Below are 19,277 nucleotides of genomic sequence, written 5' to 3'. Positions count from 1 at the left end.
GTTAAACCTTAGGTGAGTCCAGCACTCCAATCCTCGGGCTCTGTGGGGTCCCAGGGTTGCGTTTTGTGGGTCCCAGGGTTGCGGTTTTGGGGTGCTGGGGCCCAGAACTGGTTGGTGTTCCTCACTGGCAATGCCAAACTCTTCCCAAAAAAACCTTTCCCAAAGCTCAGCCCTGCCCCTGGTTCCACCCAGCAGCGCCTTTTCCTCTTCTCCTCTTAAACCCCAGTTTATTTGGGGGGATTTAATCCCGATTTTTGCTCTGAAGCCGCCCGGGAGCAGCAGCTGCTCCGTGGGAAGGTCGAGGGTGGCTTTGGAGAGCTCTGCTGGGGGAGCTCGACAGCAAAGTTGGACTTAATGAGGGGCTGGGTTAAAGCAAAACCGGGTTTAAGGCAAAACTGAATTGAAAATGAAACTGTTTAAAGCAAAACTTGGTGTAACTCAAAGTTGGGTTTGAAGCAAAACTGAATTGAAAATGAAACTGTTTAAAGCACAACTTGGTGTCATTCAAAGTTGGGTTTAAAGCAAAACCGAGTTTTAAGCAAAGCTGGGATTAAAGCCGCTCTGGATGCAATGTAAATCTGTGTTTAAAGCAAATTCGTGTCTAAAGCAAACTCAGTTTAAAGGAAAGCTGGTTTTAAGGCAAAATCAGGTTTAATTCAAAGCTGGGTTTAATGAAAAGCTGGGCCTTAAAGTGAAATTGAGTTTAAAGCAAAATGAGTTTAAAGCGAAACTAAGTTTAAAGAAAAGCTGGGTTTAACATAGGACTAGACTAAAGTAAAATCAGGCTTAAAGCAAAATTGTGCTGGAAATAAAATTGTGTTTAATGCAAAGCTGGGTTTAAAGCAAAGCTGCGTTTAAGAAAAAAAAAATCGGGTTTAAAACGAAATTGGGATTAAAGCAGAGTTTGGTTTCAAGCAAAGCTGGTTTTAAAGCTAAACAAGGTTTAAAGTGAAACAGGCTTAAAACAAAACAAGGTTTTAAAGCGGAACTGTTCTTACAGCAAAACCGAGTTTAAAGCAAAGCTGGGTTTAAAGCACAGCTGGGTTTAAAGCACAGCTGATTTAAGTAAAACTGAGTTTAAGGAGCGGCTGCTGCCAGCCCAAGCCGGGCTTTGCCTGCTCGGGTGCCGCCCTCCCTGAGCCCTGCGGGAGGGGAACGGGCACGGCCCGAGCTCCCGGGGACCCCAGACCCAAATTCCCGCCTCCCCCACAGACCCAATTCCCGGCTGGCCCCCAGCCCCAGTTCCTGCCTCTCCCCAGCCCAAATTCCCACCTCCCCCAGCCCCAATTCCCGGCACCCCAAGCCCCAATTCCCGGCTAGCGCCCAGCCTCAGTTCTCGGGGCTCCCCCAGACCCAATTCCCAGCTCTCCCAGCCCCAATTCCTGGCTCCCCCAGCCCCAATTCCCGGGGCCCCCTCAGCCCAAATTCCTGCCTCCCCCAGCCACAATTCCCGGCCCCACCAGACCCAATTCTCGGGGCTCCTCCAACCCCGATTCCCAGAGCTTTTCCAGCCTCAGTTCCTGGAGCTCCTCCAGACCCAATTCCCGCCTCTCCCCAGTCCCAATTCCCGCCTGGCCCCCAGACCCAATTCCCAGGGCTCCCCCCAAATTAAATTCCCGGCTCCCCCAGCCCCAATTCCCGGGACCCCCAAACCCAACTCCCGGGGCTCCCCCAGACCAAATTCCCGGGTCCCCCCAGCTCCAGTTCCCGGCTTCCCCAGACCCAGCTCCCAGTCCCAATTCCCGGGGCTCCCCAAACCAAATTCCCGGCTCACCCAGCCCCAATTCCCGGCGCCCTCAGCCCAAAATTCCCGCTCCCGGCCCGGCCGTGGCCCCGCCCCGCTCCTGCCCCGCTCCCGCCGCTCGATTTCCTCTTTTTAAAAAAAAAAAAAACAAAACCCAAACAAACGGGATCGGATTCGCTCCGACCGCGCTGAGTCACGGAACCCACGCGCCCCGGAGCCGCCCGGCCCCGGAGCCACCACCGGGACATTCGGGGGGCCCGGGGGTCCCCATCGGGCACGGCCAAGGTGGGACGGGCAATTCCCGAGCTCCGGCCCCGCATTTTGGGGCATTTTCAAGGACTTTCAGGCACTTTGAAGCTCTCGAAATTTAGGAGTGAATCCAGCCAGGGGCTGGCTCTTCCCTGTCCCGGCTGCGACCCCAGCCCCAGTAATTCCAGTGCGTTACTGGTGCTGCACCACCACCCCCCTCGTGCTGCAAGTTTTGGGGTGGTTTGGGGGGAAATCACGACTTTTATCGCTATTTTTGGTAATTCCGAAGGAATCCCGAGCCTCACCTGGAAGGAGGGATCTCATCCCCACCTGAGCACAGGTGATGGGGCACTGAGCGGGAATTCACCACTTTTGTCGCTTTTTTTTGGCAGCTCTGAAGGACCCCAACCCTTCCCCTGGAAGGCGCCGATGCGATGGAGGGAGATCGGCCCCACCTGAGCTCAGGTGAGCACCTGGAGCGGCTCCTCCGGGCTCTCCCCACCTTCTCCCCCCGCTCAGCCCTCCCTGACCCCCCTCTCTCCCTGTGCCGAGGAAGACCCGACCACGCCGTACCTGAGGAAGGCTCCGACCCCTCCTGGCCATGAGGACGCCGACACCGCCGTGATCGCAGGTGAGGCCGGGCCCCTCCGGCTGAGTTATAAACTAATTAAACCATTTGATTAATAGGGAGAATTTATCCCAGAATTAAAATACAATGGTAAAAAGGCCACAAGCAAAGCTCAGATCAGAGCAGAACCAGGCTGGGTGACACAGGGGGGGCACTGGCTCCTCTCCTCTGGGCATCACCCACAGAAAACTTTTACAAAGTCTTTTTATACATTTCCAAGCTCCTAGGGTTTCTTGCTTTCTTATCATTGATCTTATCCTTTTAGCATCTTCATGTAGGTTTTCCTTTCTTGCTGAGAGTTTCCCAAAACTGGTAAATAATTCACCTTGTTAGAGGGAAATCTGCAATATTGATTCTAGGAGACACAGATTTATCTTATTGATGGTGCACATGGAATGCACATTGCTGGGGTTTGGTCAGAGGAATAATCCTGTGGAATCAACATTTCCTTCAGGCTGGGATTTTGGCGCACATCACTGTAATCTCATCAGAGGGAATTTCCCAAAGCCTCTTTTGATATGCCAGGATTTCCATCAGGTGGGATTATTGTGGCCTCAGCACGAATTTATACATATCATCTATTACAGGCTGTGTTATAAATTAATTAAACAATTCATAAGGAGAATTTATCCCAGAATTAAAATACAATGGTTAAAAGGCCACAAGCAGAGCTCAGATCAGAGCAGAACCAGGCTGGGTGACACAGGGGGGGCACTGGCTCCTCTCCTCTGGGCATCACTCACAGAAAACTTTTACAAAGTCTTTTTATTAATTTCCAAGCTCCGAGGGTTTCTTGCTTTCTTATCATTGATCTTATCTTTTTAGCATCTTCATGTCGGTTTTCCTTTCTTGCTGAGAGTTTCCCAAAACTGGTAAATAATTCACCTTGTTAGAGGAAAACCTGCAATATCCATTCTAGGAGACACAGATTTATCTTATTGATGGTGCACATGGAATGCACTTTGTGGGGTTTGGTCAGAGGAATAATCCTGTGGAATCAACATTTCCTTCAGGCTGGGATTTTGGTGCACATCGCTGTAATCTCATCAGAGGGAATTTCCTGAACCCTCCTTTGGTGTGCCAGGATTTTCATTTTACTGTAGTCTGTAATGGATGATATGTATAAATTCCTGCTGAGGCTACAGTAATCTCACCTGATGAAAATCCTGGCACACCAAAGGAGGCTTTGGGAAATTCCCTGTGTTAGGAAAATTCATCCACGAACATCAGAGGTTTATGTCCAAAGAGGAGCCAGAGGAATCCTTTTGCTTTATTCCAATAAAGGCAGAGGCCATGGGGCATTGCCCTGGGAACTCTCAGATTTCTGGAGGACACAGCCTCCTTTTTATCCCAATTTCCCTCTCTTTTCCCCCATTTCTGAGGTTCTTGAGAGGTTCAGACTCCCCAGAACACCTGATACCAAAGATTCCCCTCTAACACACAACCCTCCCTTTTAATTTTTAATTCTTATGACATTTAGGGGTTTTTCTTCCCCATTGTTTCTTTCATCTCTCAATGTCTAATTTCATTTATCAGACATTTTATTTCAATGTCTAATTTCGTTCATCAGCAAACCTAAAGTTTATTTGTAAGAACAAATCTCATTTTCCATTCATCAATCAGTGCAATCCTTCCCATTGTTTCTTTTATCTCCCAGTGCTGGTTTTATCCACCAGCAGACTCACAGCTTGTTTGGAAAGACAAATCCCTCATTCCTCTCACCTCTGATGAGATTACAGTGATATGCACCAAAATCCCAGCCTGAACATTCATCTCCACAAATGTTAATTCCACAGGATTATTCCTCTGACCAAACCCCAGCAATGTGCAGTCAATGTGCATCATCGATAAGATAAATCTGTGTCTCCTAAAATGTTCATTGCAGGAGATTTCCCTCTAACAAGGTGAATATTTACCATTTTTGGGAAACTTTCAGCAAAAGCAGCAGCAAGAAAGGAAAAACTACATGAAGGTGCTAAAAGGATAAGATCAATGATAAGAATGCAAGAAACCTTCTCCAAATCTTGGAAATGTATAAAAAGACTTTGTGAGAGTTTTCTGTGGGTGATGCCCAGAGGAGAGGAGCCAGAGTGCCCCACTGTGTCACCCAACCTGGGTCAGTGCTGATCTGAGCTCTGCTTGTGGCCTTTTTACCATTGCATTTTAATTCTGGAATTGTGAAAAATGCCAATCACTTGTTTTTAAATTTTTAAAAGTTTAATAGTATTAAAATGGGTATAACAATAGCAACATCGTTAGAGTAATAATAATTTGGACAATTTAGATTAGGACAGCATGAGACAATAAAAAACAAAGAGTTACAGACAGTCCAGGTACCTCTTCTGGGCAAAACAAGCCTGAAAAATGACCCAGGTTCAAAGGAGCAGCAACCACGGGCTCAGGGGGTTCTGTGGGAGCTGGTGCTGCATTCAGAGGCCTGTGGGCCAGAATAAAGCTCTGGATCCAAACCCTCCATCAGAACCAACTCCTTTCCTTCACCACCACCTTAAAGTTTCTCCACAGAGGGAAACCTGAGGAGCAGCCCCTGTTATGGGGGGAAGCTCCATCCCAGCACCACCAGAGCTCCTGCAGGCCTGGCCTTGTCTGCATGGGCCCAGCTGCAGCACCCAGCCAGCCAAAAGTGTCTGTGGGGTGAAACACCACACACCCACAGCCAAAAGTGTCTGTGGGGTGAAACACCACACACCCAGCCAGCCCAAAGTGTCTGTGGGGTAAAACACCACACACCCAGCCAGCCCAAAGTGTCTGTGGGGTGAAACACCACATACCCACAGCCCAAAGTGTCTGTGGGGTGAAACACCACACACCCACAGCCAAAAGTTTCTGCAGGGTGAAACACCACACACCCAGGCAGCCCAAAGTGTCTGTGGGGTGAAACACCACACGCCCACAGCCCAAAGTGTCTGTGGGGTGAAACACCACACACCCACAGCCAAAAGTGTCTGTGGGGTGAAACACCACACACCCACAGCCAAAAGTGTCTGTGGGGTGAAACACCACACACCCAGCCAGCCTAAAGTGTCTGTGGGTGAAACACCACACACCCACAGCCCAAAGTGTCTGTGGGGTGAAACACCACACACCCACAGCCCAAAGTGTCTGTGGGGTGAAACACCACACACCCCACAGCCAAAAGTGTCTGTGGGGTGAAACACCACACACCCAGCCAGCCCAAAGTGTCTGTGGGGTGAAACACCACACACCCACAGCCCAAAGTGTCTGTGGGGTGAAACACCACACATCCACAGCCAAAAGTGTCTGTGGGATAAAACACCACACACCCAGCCAACCCAAAGTGTCTGTGGGGTGAAACACCACACACCCACAGCCAAAAGTGTCTGTGGGGTGAAACACCACACACCCCACAGCCAAAAGTTTCTGCAGGGTGAAACACCACACACCCAGCCAGCCCAAAGTGTCTGTGGGGTGAAACACCACACACCCACAGCCAAAAGTGTCTGTGGGGTGAAACACCACACACCCACAGCCCAAAGTGTCTGTGGGGTGAAACACCACACACCCCACAGCCAAAAGTGTCTGTGGGGTGAAACACCACACACCCAGCCAGCCCAAAGTGTCTGTGGGGTGAAACACCACACACCCACAGCCCAAAGTGTCTGTGGGGTGAAACACCACACATCCACAGCCAAAAGTGTCTGTGGGATAAAACACCACACACCCAGCCAGCCCAAAGTGTCTGTGGGGTGAAACACCACACACCCAGCCGGCCAAAGGTGTCTGTGGGGTGAAACACCACACACCCACAGCCAAAAGTGTCTGTGGGGTGAAACACCACACACCCAGCCAGCCCAAAGTGTCTGTGGGGTGAAACACCACACACCCAGCCAGCCCAAAGTGTCTGTGGGGTGAAACACCACACACCCAGCCAGCCTAAAGTGTCTGTGGGGTGAAACACCACACACCCAGCCAGCCTAAAGTGTCTGTGGGGTGAAACACCACACACCCAGCCAGCCCAAAGTGTCTGTGGGGTGAAACACCACACACCCACAGCCCAAAGTGTCTGTGGGGTGAAACACCACACACCCACAGCCAAAAGTGTCTGTGGGGTGAAACACCACACACCCAGCCAGCCTAAAGTGTCTGTGGGGTGAAACACCACACACCCAGCCGGCCAAAGGTGTCTGTGAGTGAAACACCACACACCCACAGCCAAAAGTGTCTGTGGGGTGATCCAGGCAGAAAAAGTGTCTCTGGGGTGAAATACCGCACATCCAGCTGGCCAAAATTGTCTCAGGGTGAAACACCACTGTGACAGTATTCACAGGGGTTCTTGGAGGAGGGAAGAGATGAGGATTTGACTCCATGTTTCAGAAGGCGTGATTTATTATTTTATGATATATATTACACTAAAACTGTACTAAAAGAATAGAAGAAAGGATTTCATCAGAAGGCTGGCTAAGAATAGAATAGCAAAGAATGATAACAAAGGTTTGTGGCTTGGACTCTCTGTCCGAGCCAGCTCACTGTGATTGGCCATTAATTACAAACATCTAACATGAGACCAATCACAGATGCACCTGTTGCATTCCACAGCAGCAGATAACCAACGTTTACATTTTGTTCTTGAAGCCTCAGCTTCTCAGGAGGAAAAATCCTAAGGAAAGGATTTTTCATAAAAGACATCTGCGACACACCTCACACCCAGGTGGCCAAAAGTGTCTCTGGGGTGAAATCACTACAGTTGCCACTTTTTGGTTCAGCACCAAGGGCCGGACAAGCTCAGGCACGTCCTGTCCAGCAATATTGGTAATTATCCCAATACATCTCACCTGTCACACCTGTGCTTGCCCTGCAGTGGTGATCACCCTGGTGTTCCTGACCCTGCTCACCGTGCTGGTGGTGATTGGAGTTTACCTGTACCGGAACCAGGGCTCCTACCTCACCTACGAGCAGCCCGAGCCCGACGCCACCCCGAGGGAGGAGCCTCCAGCCAAGGACAAGGAGGAATATTTCATCTAAGGACACGCCTGGGACCCACACAGATCCCAAAATCCCCTGGAGATGGAGGATTCTATGAATTTTCAGGAGTTAGGATGCTATCTGAATTCCCTGCCATCAGGGATCTGCTCAAATTTCCTGGACTTGAAATATCCCGGAGCTGAGGATCTGCTGAAATTCCCTGGAGGTGGGGGATCTTCCTAAGTGGGATCTGCCTAAATCCCCTGGATTTGGGGCTTTACCTACATTTCCTGGATTTGGGGTTCTGCTAAATTCCCTGGATTTGGGGATCCACCTAAATTGGAAACCTGCCTGAATTCCCTGGGACTGAGGTTCTGCCTAAATATCCTGGAGCTGGGATCTGCCTGAATCTCATGGAACTTGTGATCTCTCTAAATTCCATGGAGCTGGGCCTCTACTTGCATTTCCTGGATTTGGGGATCCACCTAAATTAGAAACTGCCTAAATCCCCTGGGGTTCTGCCTAAATATCCTGGAGCTTGTGATCTCCCTAAATTCCCTGGAGCTGGAGGCCTCTATGAATTTTCAGGAGTTAGGATGATACTTGAATTCCCTGGCATCAGGGATCTGCCCAAATTTCCTGGAGCTGGGGATGCACTGAAATATCCCAGAGCTGAGGATCTGCTGAAATGTTTTGGAGGTGGGGGATCTTCCTAAGTGGGATCTGCCTCAATCCCCCAGAGGGATTTAGGGCCTTTACCTGCATTTCCAGGCTTTGGGGCTCTGCCTAAATTCCTGGGATTTGGGGATCCACCTAAATTTGAAACCTGCCTGAATTCCCTGGGGCTGAGGTTCTGCCTAAATATCCTGGAGCTGGGATCTGCCTGAATGCCTGGAGCTGGGATCTCCCTAAATCCCCTGGAGCTGGGGCTCTACCTGCATGTCCTGGCTTTGGGGTTCTGCCCAAATTCCCGGGATTTGGGGATCCACCTAAATTGGAAACCTCCCTAAATCCCCTGGGGTTCTGCCTAAATATGCTGGAGCTTGTGATCTCCCTAAATTCCCTGGAGATGGGGGTCTATGTGAATTTTCAGGAGTTAGGATGCTACCTGAATTCCCTGGCATCGGGGATCTGCTCAAATTTCCTGGAGCTGGGGATGCACTGAAGTATTCCAGAGCTGAGGATCTGCTGAAATGTTTTGGAGGTGGGGGATCTTCCTAAGTGGGATCTGCCTACATCCCCTGCATTTGGGGCTCTACCTGCATTTCCTGGCTTTGGGGTTCTCCCTAAATTCCTTGGATTTGAGGATCCATCTAAATTGGAAACATCCCTAAATTCGCTGGGGCTCTGCCTAAATATCCTGGAGCTGGGATCTGCCTGGATCCTCTGGATTTTGTGATCTCCCTAAATCCCCTGGAGCTGGGCTTCTGCCTAAAGCTGAGGATCTACAGACTGATTTTGTTTGGTTTGAGTTTATTTTTTCTTCCTTAATTTATGAAGCCAACCATGGAAGAATATGTGGGTCCCGAGAGCAGGAAAAACCCCAAGTACCCCCCAAAAAAATAATAAGAGGAAGTTCCCAACGCAGCAGGAAAAAGGAAAGAAGTGAGTAAATCCCAGCTGGCAGCAGCCAGAGGGGTTCTCAGAGGCCCAACAGAAATTTGTCACTTCATTTAAATTTTCAAAATAATCTTTATTTTTGGTTTTTAGTATAAAAATCCACAAGTTCAGTGCAGCACAGAGAGTCCGAGAGCCCTTGGGAACAGTCAGGGATGGCCACACACACACAGAACACAGATTCAGAATAAAGTGAAATATTTAAGATAAAATAAAAGCGAATCTGAGCTCTTTCTTCATCAAGTAACAACCAAAAAGAAGAAAAACACCCGACTGAGGATCCCTGAAGTGCTCCTCCCAAGCTTGTGGAGGTTTGGTTATCAATGCAGTGATAAACCCATTGATAAACCCGTTCACAAATACCCCATTCATAAAAACCCACCTACAACCACCCCATTCACAAAAATCCATTTACAAACATTCCATTCACAAAAAAATTCCTCCATAAACCACCAATTTACACCTCATTGATAACCCCATTGATAAACCCCAAACCATCCCGACCCTAAAGAGGGAACCCAAGGGATTTGGGCGCTCCCTGAGAGTTCCCACCCCGGCACAGATGGAAACAGCCTCTCGGATTTAAGGAATTCGGGTGTTAAAAGACCAGGTTCGAGTTAAACCCAAGCGTTTGCTAATTAAGCATTAATTAAACCCGGCTCTAGCTGGAACGGGGAGGATCCCACGGGAGAGGCAGCGCGGCCCTGGCACCGCTCATGGCTTTGATTGGAGCTGAAGTGCAAAAAATCCAAAATTACTGGGAGGGGGTTCAAAAAAATCCCAGGACAGAGCTCCGGGAGGAAAAGGTGGGAGAGGGTGACGGGGAACCTCGGGAGAGGCCAGGAGGGGCTCAGCTTTTGCCTCTGGGGAGGAGATTTTGCTTCTGGGGAGGGAATTTTGCCTCTGAGGATGAGATTTTTGGCTCTGGGAAAGGGATTTTGCTTCTGGGAAGAGAATTTTGTCTCTGGAGAGGAGATTTTTTCTGTTTCCTACCCCAAAGCCACCTTTCCCAAAAAGAAGAGAACCCCGGATGGCTCTAGCAGAGGGATGAGGGGGTGTGGAAGGGGAAATCCCTCCCCAGGGCTTAATTAGGCCATTCATTAATTAGAGCTGCATATAAATGAGGAAGGGGCGGGGCTGAGCTCAGCCCCATTTGTGACTGAACCCCCCAAGTGATCAAACCCCTCCCCGCTGTCACCGGGGGGTCCCTCCCACCTTTGGGGTCCCGGGGGGGAGGGGCTGAACGGGGGGGACCCCAAAGGGTCAGGGGGGACCCCAGCCCCGGCCCCCCCTCACCAGAGGCCGAAGCCGCCCCCGTTTCCCCCCGGGCCGCGCCCCTTGCGCGGGGGCAGCAGGACGGCGGCTCCGGGCGGCACCGGCACCGGGGCGGCAACCGGGGGGCACCCGGCGGGCGGCGGCTGCAAGGGAACAGCGACGGGTCACTGTCGCGATAGGGGAGGGGTCACTGTCGCGATAGGGGAGGGGCCACTGTCATGATAGAGGACGGGTCACTGTCGCGATAGGGGACGGGTCACTGTCGCGATAGGGGAGGGGTCACTGTCGCGATAGGGGATGGGTCACTGTCGCGATAGGGGACGGGTCACTGTCGCGATAGGGGAGGGGCCACTGTCATGATAGAGGACGGGTCACTGTCGCGATAGGGGAGGGGTCACTGTCGCGATAGGGGAGGGGCCACTGTCGCGATAGGGGACGGGTCACTGTCGCGATAGGGGAGGGGCCACTGTCACGATAGGGGAGGGGCCACTGTCATGATAGAGGACGGGTCACTGTCGCGATAGGGGACGGGTCACTGTCGCAATAGGGGAGGGGTCACTGTCGCGATAGGGGAGGGGTCACTGCCGCGATAGGGGAGGGGTCACTGCCGCGATAGGGGACGGGTCACTGTCATGATAGAGGACGGGTCACTGCCGCGATAGGGGACGGGTCACTGTCATGATAGAGGACGGATCACTGTTGCGATAGGGGAGGGGCCACTGTCGCGATAGGGGACGGGTCACTGTCGCGATAGGGGAGGGGCCACTGTCGCGATAGGGGAGGGGCCACTGTCATGATAGAGGACGGGTCACTGTCGTGATAGGGGAGGGGTCACTGTCGCGATAGGGGAGGGGTCACTGCCGCGATAGGGGATGGGTCACTGTCGCGATAGGAGAGGGGTCACTGTCGCGATAGGGGATGGGTCACTGTCACCACAGCGGACAGGTCACTGTCGTGACATGGGGACGGGTCACTGTCATGACATGGGATGGGTCACTGTTGTGATAGGGGACCGATCACTGTCATGATAGGAGACAGGTCACTGTCACGACATTGGGACAGGTCACTGTCATGACAGGGTGACAGCCAAGGTCACTGTCACAACAGGGGCCAGGTCACTGTCGTGACAGGGGATGGGTCACTATCGCGATAGGGGATGGACCACTGTCGTGATAGGAGACGGGTCACTGTCATGACAGGGGGACAGACAAGTTCAGCGTCGCAACAGGAGCGGGGACAAGGCTGTGTGACAGGAGGGACACGAGGCCGCTGTCACGACAGGACAGCCAAGGCCGGTGTCACAGCCCAGGCGCGCTCCGGGCACACAGAGATGTCCCCAACCCCACTGAGGGACAGTGACAGGGCTGGGACACAGCCCTGAGCCACCCCTGAGGGCTGTGACACCGGGCCTGGACACCTGTCACCTGTGCTGTGACATTGGGACACACTGTCACCTGTGCTGCCACCTGGGGACACACTGTCACCTGTGCTGTCACCGGGGCACACTGTCACCTGTGCTGCCACCTGGGCACACACTGTCACCTGTGCTGTGACATTGGGACACACTGTCACCTGTGCTGCCACCTGGGCACACACTGTCACCTGTGCTGTCACCTGGACACACTGTCACCTGTGCTGTCACCGGGGCACACTGTCACCTGTGCTGCCACCTGGGCACACACTGTCACCTGTGCTGTGACATTGGCACACACTGTCACCTGTGCTGCCACCTGGGGACACACTGTCACCTGTGCTGTCACTGGGGCACACTGTCACCTGTGCTGCCACATTGGCACACACTGTCACCTGTGCTGTCACCTGGGGACACACTGTCACCTGTGCTGTGACATTGGGACACACTGTCACCTGTGCTGTCACCTGGGGACACACTGTCACCTGTGCTGCCACCTGGGCACACACTGTCACCTGTGCTGTCACCTGGACACACTGTCACCTGTGCTGCCACCTGGACACACTGTCACCTGTGCTGCCACATTGGCACACACTGTCACCTGTGCTGTCACCTGGGCACACACTGTCACCTGTGCTGCCACATTGGGACACACTGTCACCTGTGCTGTGACATTGGGACACACTGTCACCTGTGCTGTCACCCGGACACACTGTCACCTGTGCTGCCAGCTGGGGACACACTGTCACCTGTGCTGTCACCCGGACACACTGTCACCTGTGCTGTGACATTGGCACACACTGTCACCTGTGCTGTGACATTGGCACACACTGTCACCTGTGCTGTCACCTGGACACACTGTCACCTGTCCCCAGGCTCCAGGTGGCATTTCCAGGGCAGCAGGAACCTGTGAGGCTCCAGCAGAGGGGAGCCAGGGGGGCCCAGGTGAGCAGGGCCAGGCGTGCAGGAACCTCCCCCAGCTCACAGCAAGTGCCAGGCCCAGGGCTGGGGTCACGTGGGGTCAGGTGGGGTCAGGTGGGGTCAGGTGGGGTCAGGTGGGGTCAGGTGGGGTCAGGTGAGATCAGGTGGGGTCAGGTGAGGTCAGGTGGGGTCAGGTGGGGTCAGGTGAGGTCAGGTGGGGTCAGGTGAGGTCAGGTGGGGTCAGGTGGGGTCAGGTGAGGTCAGGTGGGGTCAGGTGGGGTCAGGTGAGGTCGGGTGAGGTCAGGTGGGGTCAGGTGAGGTCGGGTGAAGTCAGATGAGGTCAGGTGGGGTCAGGTGAGGTCGGGTGGGGTCAGGTGGGGTCAGGTGAGGTCAGGTGAGGTCAGGTGGGGTCAGGTGGGGTCAGGTGGGGTCAGGTGAGATCAGGTGGGGTCAGGTGGGGTCAGGTGGGGTCAGATGAGGTCAGATGAGGTCAGGTGGGGTCAGGGGCCCAAGACCCCCCTTGCCCTGCTCCCCCCAAGGCCACCCGTGATCCCAAACCCCACCTGGATGTGCCCAAAGCCACCTGGATGGGGCTGGGACTCACCTGGGCCAGGGCCAGGAGATCTTCTGGTCCCTCCCCACCCAAATCCCCCAGACCCACCTGCACTCCCTGGGTGCTGTCAGTGCCACCTGTCCCACCCCTTCCCACCAGTCCTAAACCCACAGACCCACCTGCACTCCCCTGGATCCTGGCAGTGCCATCTGTCCCGAACCAACCCACCTGTCCCAAACCCCACAGATCCACCCGGTATCACCTGGATGCTGCCAGTGCCACCCCAAAATTTCCCACCCCATCCCAAAGTCCACAGATCCACCTGCACCCACCTGGATCCCGACAATCCCACCTGTCCCAATCCCTCCCACCTGTCCCACCCCCCAGATCCACCTGCACTCACCTGGATCCCGACAATCCCACCTGTGCCAATCCCTCCCACCTGTCCCACCCCCCCCAGATCCACCTGCACTCACCTGGATCCCGACAATCCCACCTGTGCCAAACCCTCCCACCTGTCCCAAAGCCCACAGATCCACCTGCACTCACCTGGATCCCGACAATCCCACCTGTCCCAAACCCTCCCACCCATCCCACCCCCCAGATCCACCTGCACTCACCTGGATCCCGACAATCCCACCTGTCCCAAACCCTCCCACCCATCCCACCCCCCCAGATCCACCTGCACTCACCTGGATCCCGACAATCCCACCTGTCCCAAACCCTCCCACCTGTCCCACCCCCCAGATCCACCTGCACTCACCTGGATCCTGACAATCCCATCTGTCCCACCCCCCCCAGATCCACCTGCACTCACCTGGATCCCGACAATCCCACCTGTCCCAAACCCTCCCACCTGTCCCACCCCCCAGATCCACCTGCACTCACCTGGATCCCGACAATCCCACCTGTCCCAAACCCTCCCACCCATCCCAAAGCCCACAGATCCACCTGCACCCACCTGGATCCTGACAGTGCCATCTGTGCCAAACCCTCCCACCTGTCCCACCCCCAGATCCACCTGCACTCACCTGGATCCTGACAATCCCACCTGTCCCAAACCCCCCCACCTGTGCCACCCCCCCAGATCCACCTGCACTCACCTGGATCCCGACAATCCCACCTGTGCCACCCCCCCAGATCCACCTGCACTCACCTGGATCCCGACAATCCCACCTGTCCCAAACCCTCCCACCTGCCCCACCCCCCAGATCCACCTGCACTCAGTGGGGTGCTGCCAGTGTCACCTGTCCCAAACCCCCCAAGCTGTGCCAGCTCCCCAGCTCCACCTGCCCTCACCTCGATGCTGCCAGTGCCACTTGTCCCAAACCTTCTCACCTGTCCCACCCCCCCTAGATCCACCTGCACTCCCTGGGATGTTGCCATTGTCACCTGTCCCAAACATTGCCACCCAAATCCCCAAATGCCACAGACCCACCTGGTGTGACCTGGATCCTGCCAGTGCCACCTGTCCCAAACCCTGCCATCTGTGCCAACCCCCCAGATCCACCTGCCCTCACCTGGAGGCTGGCAATCCCACCTGTGCCAACCCTCCCCACCTGCCCCAACCCTCCCCACCTGTGCCAACCCTCCCCACCTGTGCCAACCCTTCCCACCTGCACCAACCCTCCCCACCTGCACCAACCCTCCCCACCTGTGCCAACCCTTCCCACCTGTGCCAACCCTCCCCACCTGTGCCAACCCTCCCCACCTGCCCTTTCCCACCTGTGCCAACCCTCCCCACCTGCACCAACCCTCCCCACCTGTGCCAACCCTTCCCACCTGTGCCAACCCTTCCCACCTGCCCCAACCCTTCCCACCTGCCCCTTCCCACCTGTGCCAACCCTTCCCACCTGCCCCAACCCTCCCCACCTGTGCCAACCCTCCCCATCTGCCCCAACCCTTCCCCACCTGCCCCAACCCTTCCCACCTGCGCCAACCCTTCCCAGCTGTGCCAACCCTCCCCACCTGTGCCAACCCTTCCCACCTGTGCCAACCCTCCCCACCTGCGCCAACCCTTCCCACCTGTGCCAACCCTTCCCACCCATGCCACCCCTCAGCCGCCCCTGCCCTCACCTGGACGCCAGCGGTGCCACCTGTGCCCAGCCTGGCGGCGCTGCCCGCGCCCCCCTCCAGCAGCAGAGCGGGTCCTGCCGGGCACACCTGGCCCAGGGGCACAAAGGCCACGGGGGAGCCCAGGGGCAGGGGCGGCGCCAGGGGCAGGTACAGGGACGCACCTGGGCACGCTGGGGACACGGGGGGGATGCCAGCGGCACCCAGGGGGACAAAGCTGAGGCGGTAGAGCTGCAAAAACAGCGAGGGCACACAGGTGTCACCCACCAGATAGGTGTCACCCCCCAGACAGGTGTCACCCATACCCAGACAGGTGTCACCCTCACCCACACAGGTGTCACCCTCCAGACAGGTGTCACCCCCCCTATACAGGTGTCACCCCGTCAGACAGGTGTCACCCATACCCAGACAGGTGTCACCCATACCCAGACAGGTGTCACCCACCAGACAGGTGTCACCCCCCCTATACAGGTGTCACCCACCAGACAGGTGTCACCCATACCCAGACAGGTGTCACCCACCAGACAGGTGTCACCCATACCCACACAGGTGTCACCCACCAGACAGGTGTCACCCCCCCTATACAGGTGTCACCCACCAGACAGGTGTCACCCATACCCAGACAGGTGTCACCCACCCAGACAGGTGTCACACATACCCAGACAGGTGTCACCCTCACCCAGACAGGTGCCACCCCCCAGACAGGTGTTACTCCCCCCACCTAGGTGTCACCCACCCAGACAGGTGTCACCCCCTCAGACAGGTGTCACCCCCCAGATAGGTGTCACCCCCCAGACAGGTGTCACCCATACCCACACAGGTGTCACCCCCCCACCCAGGTGTCACCCTCACCCAGACAGGTGTCACCTATACCCAGACAGGTGTCACCCTTACCCAGACAGGTGTCACCCCCCAGACAGGTGTCACCCCCACCCAGACAGGTGTCACCCTCACCCAGACAGGTGTCACCCCCCAGACAGGTGTCACCCATACCCAGACAGGTGTCACCCACCCAGACAGGTGTCACCCCCCAGACAGGTGTCACCCCCCAGATAGGTGTCACCCCCAGACAGGTGTCACCCCCAGACAGGTGTCACCCCCCAGACAGGTGTCACCCATACGCAGACAGGTGTCACCCACCCAGACAGGTGTCACCCCCACCCAGACAGGTGTCACCTATACCCAGACAGGTGTCACCCATACCCAGACAGGTGTCACCCTCACCCAGACAGGTGTCACCCCCCAGACAGGTGTCACCCTCACCCAGACAGGTGTCACCCCCTCAGACAGGTGTCACCCATACCCAGACAGGTGTCACCCTCACCCAGACAGGTGTCACCCCCTCAGACAGGTGTCACCCATACCCAGACAGGTGTCACCCTTACCCAGACAGGTGTCACCCACCCAGACAGGTGTCACCCCGTCAGACAGGTGTCACCCTTACCCATACAGGTGTCACCCTTACCCATACAGGTGTCACCCATACCCAGACAGGTGTCACCCCCAGACAGGTGTCACCCTCACCCAGACAGGTGTCACCCATACCCAGACAGGTGTCACCCATACCCAGACAGGTGTCACCCCGTCAGACAGGTGTCACCCATACGCAGACAGGTGTCACCCCCTCAGACAGGTGTCACCCCCACCCAGACAGGTGTCACCCCCCTCAGACAGGTGTCACCCTTACCCAGACAGGTGTCACCTATACCCAGACAGGTGTCACCCATACCCAGACAGGTGTCACCCATACCCAAACAGGTGTCACCCACCCAGACAGGTGTCACCCCCCCACACACAGGTGTCACCCCCCCCCACCCAGGTGTCACCCCCCCTATACAGGTGTCACCCCCCCAGACAGGAGTCCCATGTGTCCTGATATTATCTATCCCACGTGTCCCATGTGTGCCATGGGTGCCACGTATCACACGTGTCCTGTGTGTCCCATGTGTCCGGTGCGTCTCACGTGTCCCACACGTCCCATGTGTGTCCCGTGTATCCCACATGGCCAGTGTGTCTCACGTGTGCCATGTGTCCCATGTGTGTATATCCCATGTGTCCCGTGTGTCCCATGTGAGTGTCCCGTGTGTCCCGTGTGTCCCATGTGTGTATATCCCATGTGTCCCGTGTGTCCCATGAGAGTGTCCCGTGTGTCCCATGTGTGTATATCCCATGTGTCCCGTGTGTCCCGCGTGTCCCATGTGTGTATATCCCATGTGTCCCGTGTGTCCCATGTGAGTGTCTCGTGTGTCCCGTGTGTCCCATGTGTGTATATCCCATGTGTCCCGTGTGAGTGTCCCATGTGTCCCATGTGTCCCGTGTGTCCCGTGTGTCCCATGTGAGTGTCCCGTGTGTCCCGTGTGTGTATATCCCGTGTGTCCCATGTGAGTGTCCCATGTGTCCCATGTGAGTGTCCCGCGTGTCCCGTGTGTGTATATCCCGTGTGTCCCATGTGTGTATATCCCGTGTGTCCCATGTGTCCCGTGTGTCCCATGTGAGTGTCCCGTGTGTCCCATGTGAGTGTCCCGCGTGTCCCATGTGTGTTTATCCCGTGTGTCCCATGTGTGTATATCCCGTGTGTCCCATGTGTCCCGTGTGTCCCGTGTGTCCCCTGTGAGTGTCCCGCGTGTCCCACGCACCTCGGGGTAGGCGGGCTCAGGGCAGGGGTGCGGCTGCAGCAGGGGCAGAGCCGGGGGGTACCCGGGGGGGGCCGGGAACAGGGGCTGGGCTGGGAACGGCCCTGGGGGGACACGAACGGCTCAGGAGAGCCGGGACCGAGCCCAAAACCGCCCTGGCAGGAAAAGGCATCGGCCCCGCGCCCTGTGCCCCCCCAGGGCATCGGCCCCGCGCCCTGTGCCCCCCCAGGGCATCGGTGCCACCACTGCCCACCCTGTGCCCCCCCGGCAGCTCCCCCATGGCATCAGCCCGGCCTCAGTGTCCCCCCAGTGCTGCCATCCCCCAACATCATGGCATCGCCCCTCACTCCCCGCAACGCCTCAGATTCACCCCTCGTGGTATCACAACCCCCCCGTGCACCCCCATGGTATCTCCCCCACCACAAATGTTCACACCCCCCCTCTCCCCCCATGGTATCTCCCCCAAATCCTCACACCCTCCCCCGTCACCCCCCCACGATATCTCCCCCCAAAAAACTCTCACACCCCCCTGTGCCCCCTTCTATGGTATCTCCCCCCCAGGGTCCCACATCCCCCCGCGCCCCCTCCCCATGGTTTCTCCCCCAGCCCCGCCTCCCGGCTCAAAGCGAGGCTGAGCACGCGTCTCTATGGCAACCCTGGCCACGCCCCCTCCGCCAGCGCGACCCCGCCCCTCACGCGCCCTTAAAGGCGCCGCGACCCCGGCCGGCGCTCCCGGCCGGGCCCGGCGGCTCCGCTGAGGGCACCGAGGGCCCGACCCGGCCTTGCCTTTGCCGTTCATGGCGGCGGCGGCTCCCGCGGGCACGGCGGGGAGCGAGGAGGAGGAGGAGGAGGCGGGGGCGGCCCGTGGGGGAGGGTGAGGGACGGGGCAGGAAGCGGGACAGGAAGCGAACGTGGTGACGTCATCGCGCTTGGGGCGGGGCCACGCGATCTTAAAGAGACCGCGGGAAAATGTGGAGGGGGGGAAATGAGGGAGGGTCCCAAAGGGGGCGGGGTCACGGGGGGAGGGGCTGGAGGGGAGGGGTCCCTAAAGGGGGTCTGGGGGCACTAAACGGGGTCTGGGGGCACTAAATGGGTCTGGGGGCCCTAAATGGGTCTGGGGGCCCTAAATGGGTCTTGGGGTCCTAATCGGGTCTGGAAAATTTTGTTTAAAAATGAAATAAATCTCGAATATCGAGAATAACAGGAAATACTGGCAGAGAATAACAGAATTT

General features: G+C 56.1%; 2 protein-coding genes across 2 annotated transcripts; one reads left to right on the top strand and one right to left on the bottom strand.

Moving 5' to 3' along the window:
• The first annotated feature begins 2,427 nt into the window (after positions 1–2,427).
• SMAGP (small cell adhesion glycoprotein) lies at positions 2,428–7,622 on the top strand. The gene is made up of 3 exons (XM_058042041.1): positions 2,428–2,458; positions 2,550–2,624; positions 7,459–7,622. Exons 1-3 carry the CDS (start codon positions 2,428–2,430, stop codon positions 7,620–7,622), a joined length of 270 nt encoding a protein of 89 aa, XP_057898024.1.
• Positions 7,623–9,269: 1,647 nt separating this feature from the next.
• Positions 9,270–18,844, bottom strand: DAZAP2 (DAZ associated protein 2). Its single transcript, XM_058041994.1, has 4 exons — positions 18,742–18,844; positions 18,049–18,149; positions 15,416–15,643; positions 9,270–10,597 (listed from the first exon to the last, which is right to left on the bottom strand). The coding sequence occupies exons 1-4, from the start codon at positions 18,842–18,844 to the stop codon at positions 10,472–10,474; spliced, it is 558 nt and encodes a 185-aa protein (XP_057897977.1). The 3' UTR covers positions 9,270–10,471.
• Positions 18,845–19,277: the final 433 nt, after the last annotated feature.

This window comes from Melospiza georgiana, chromosome 29 (assembly GCF_028018845.1).
Source record: "Melospiza georgiana isolate bMelGeo1 chromosome 29, bMelGeo1.pri, whole genome shotgun sequence".
NCBI classification, from domain to species: Eukaryota; Metazoa; Chordata; class Aves; order Passeriformes; family Passerellidae; genus Melospiza; species Melospiza georgiana.
This window is presented reverse-complemented; position numbering and strand designations above follow the sequence as displayed.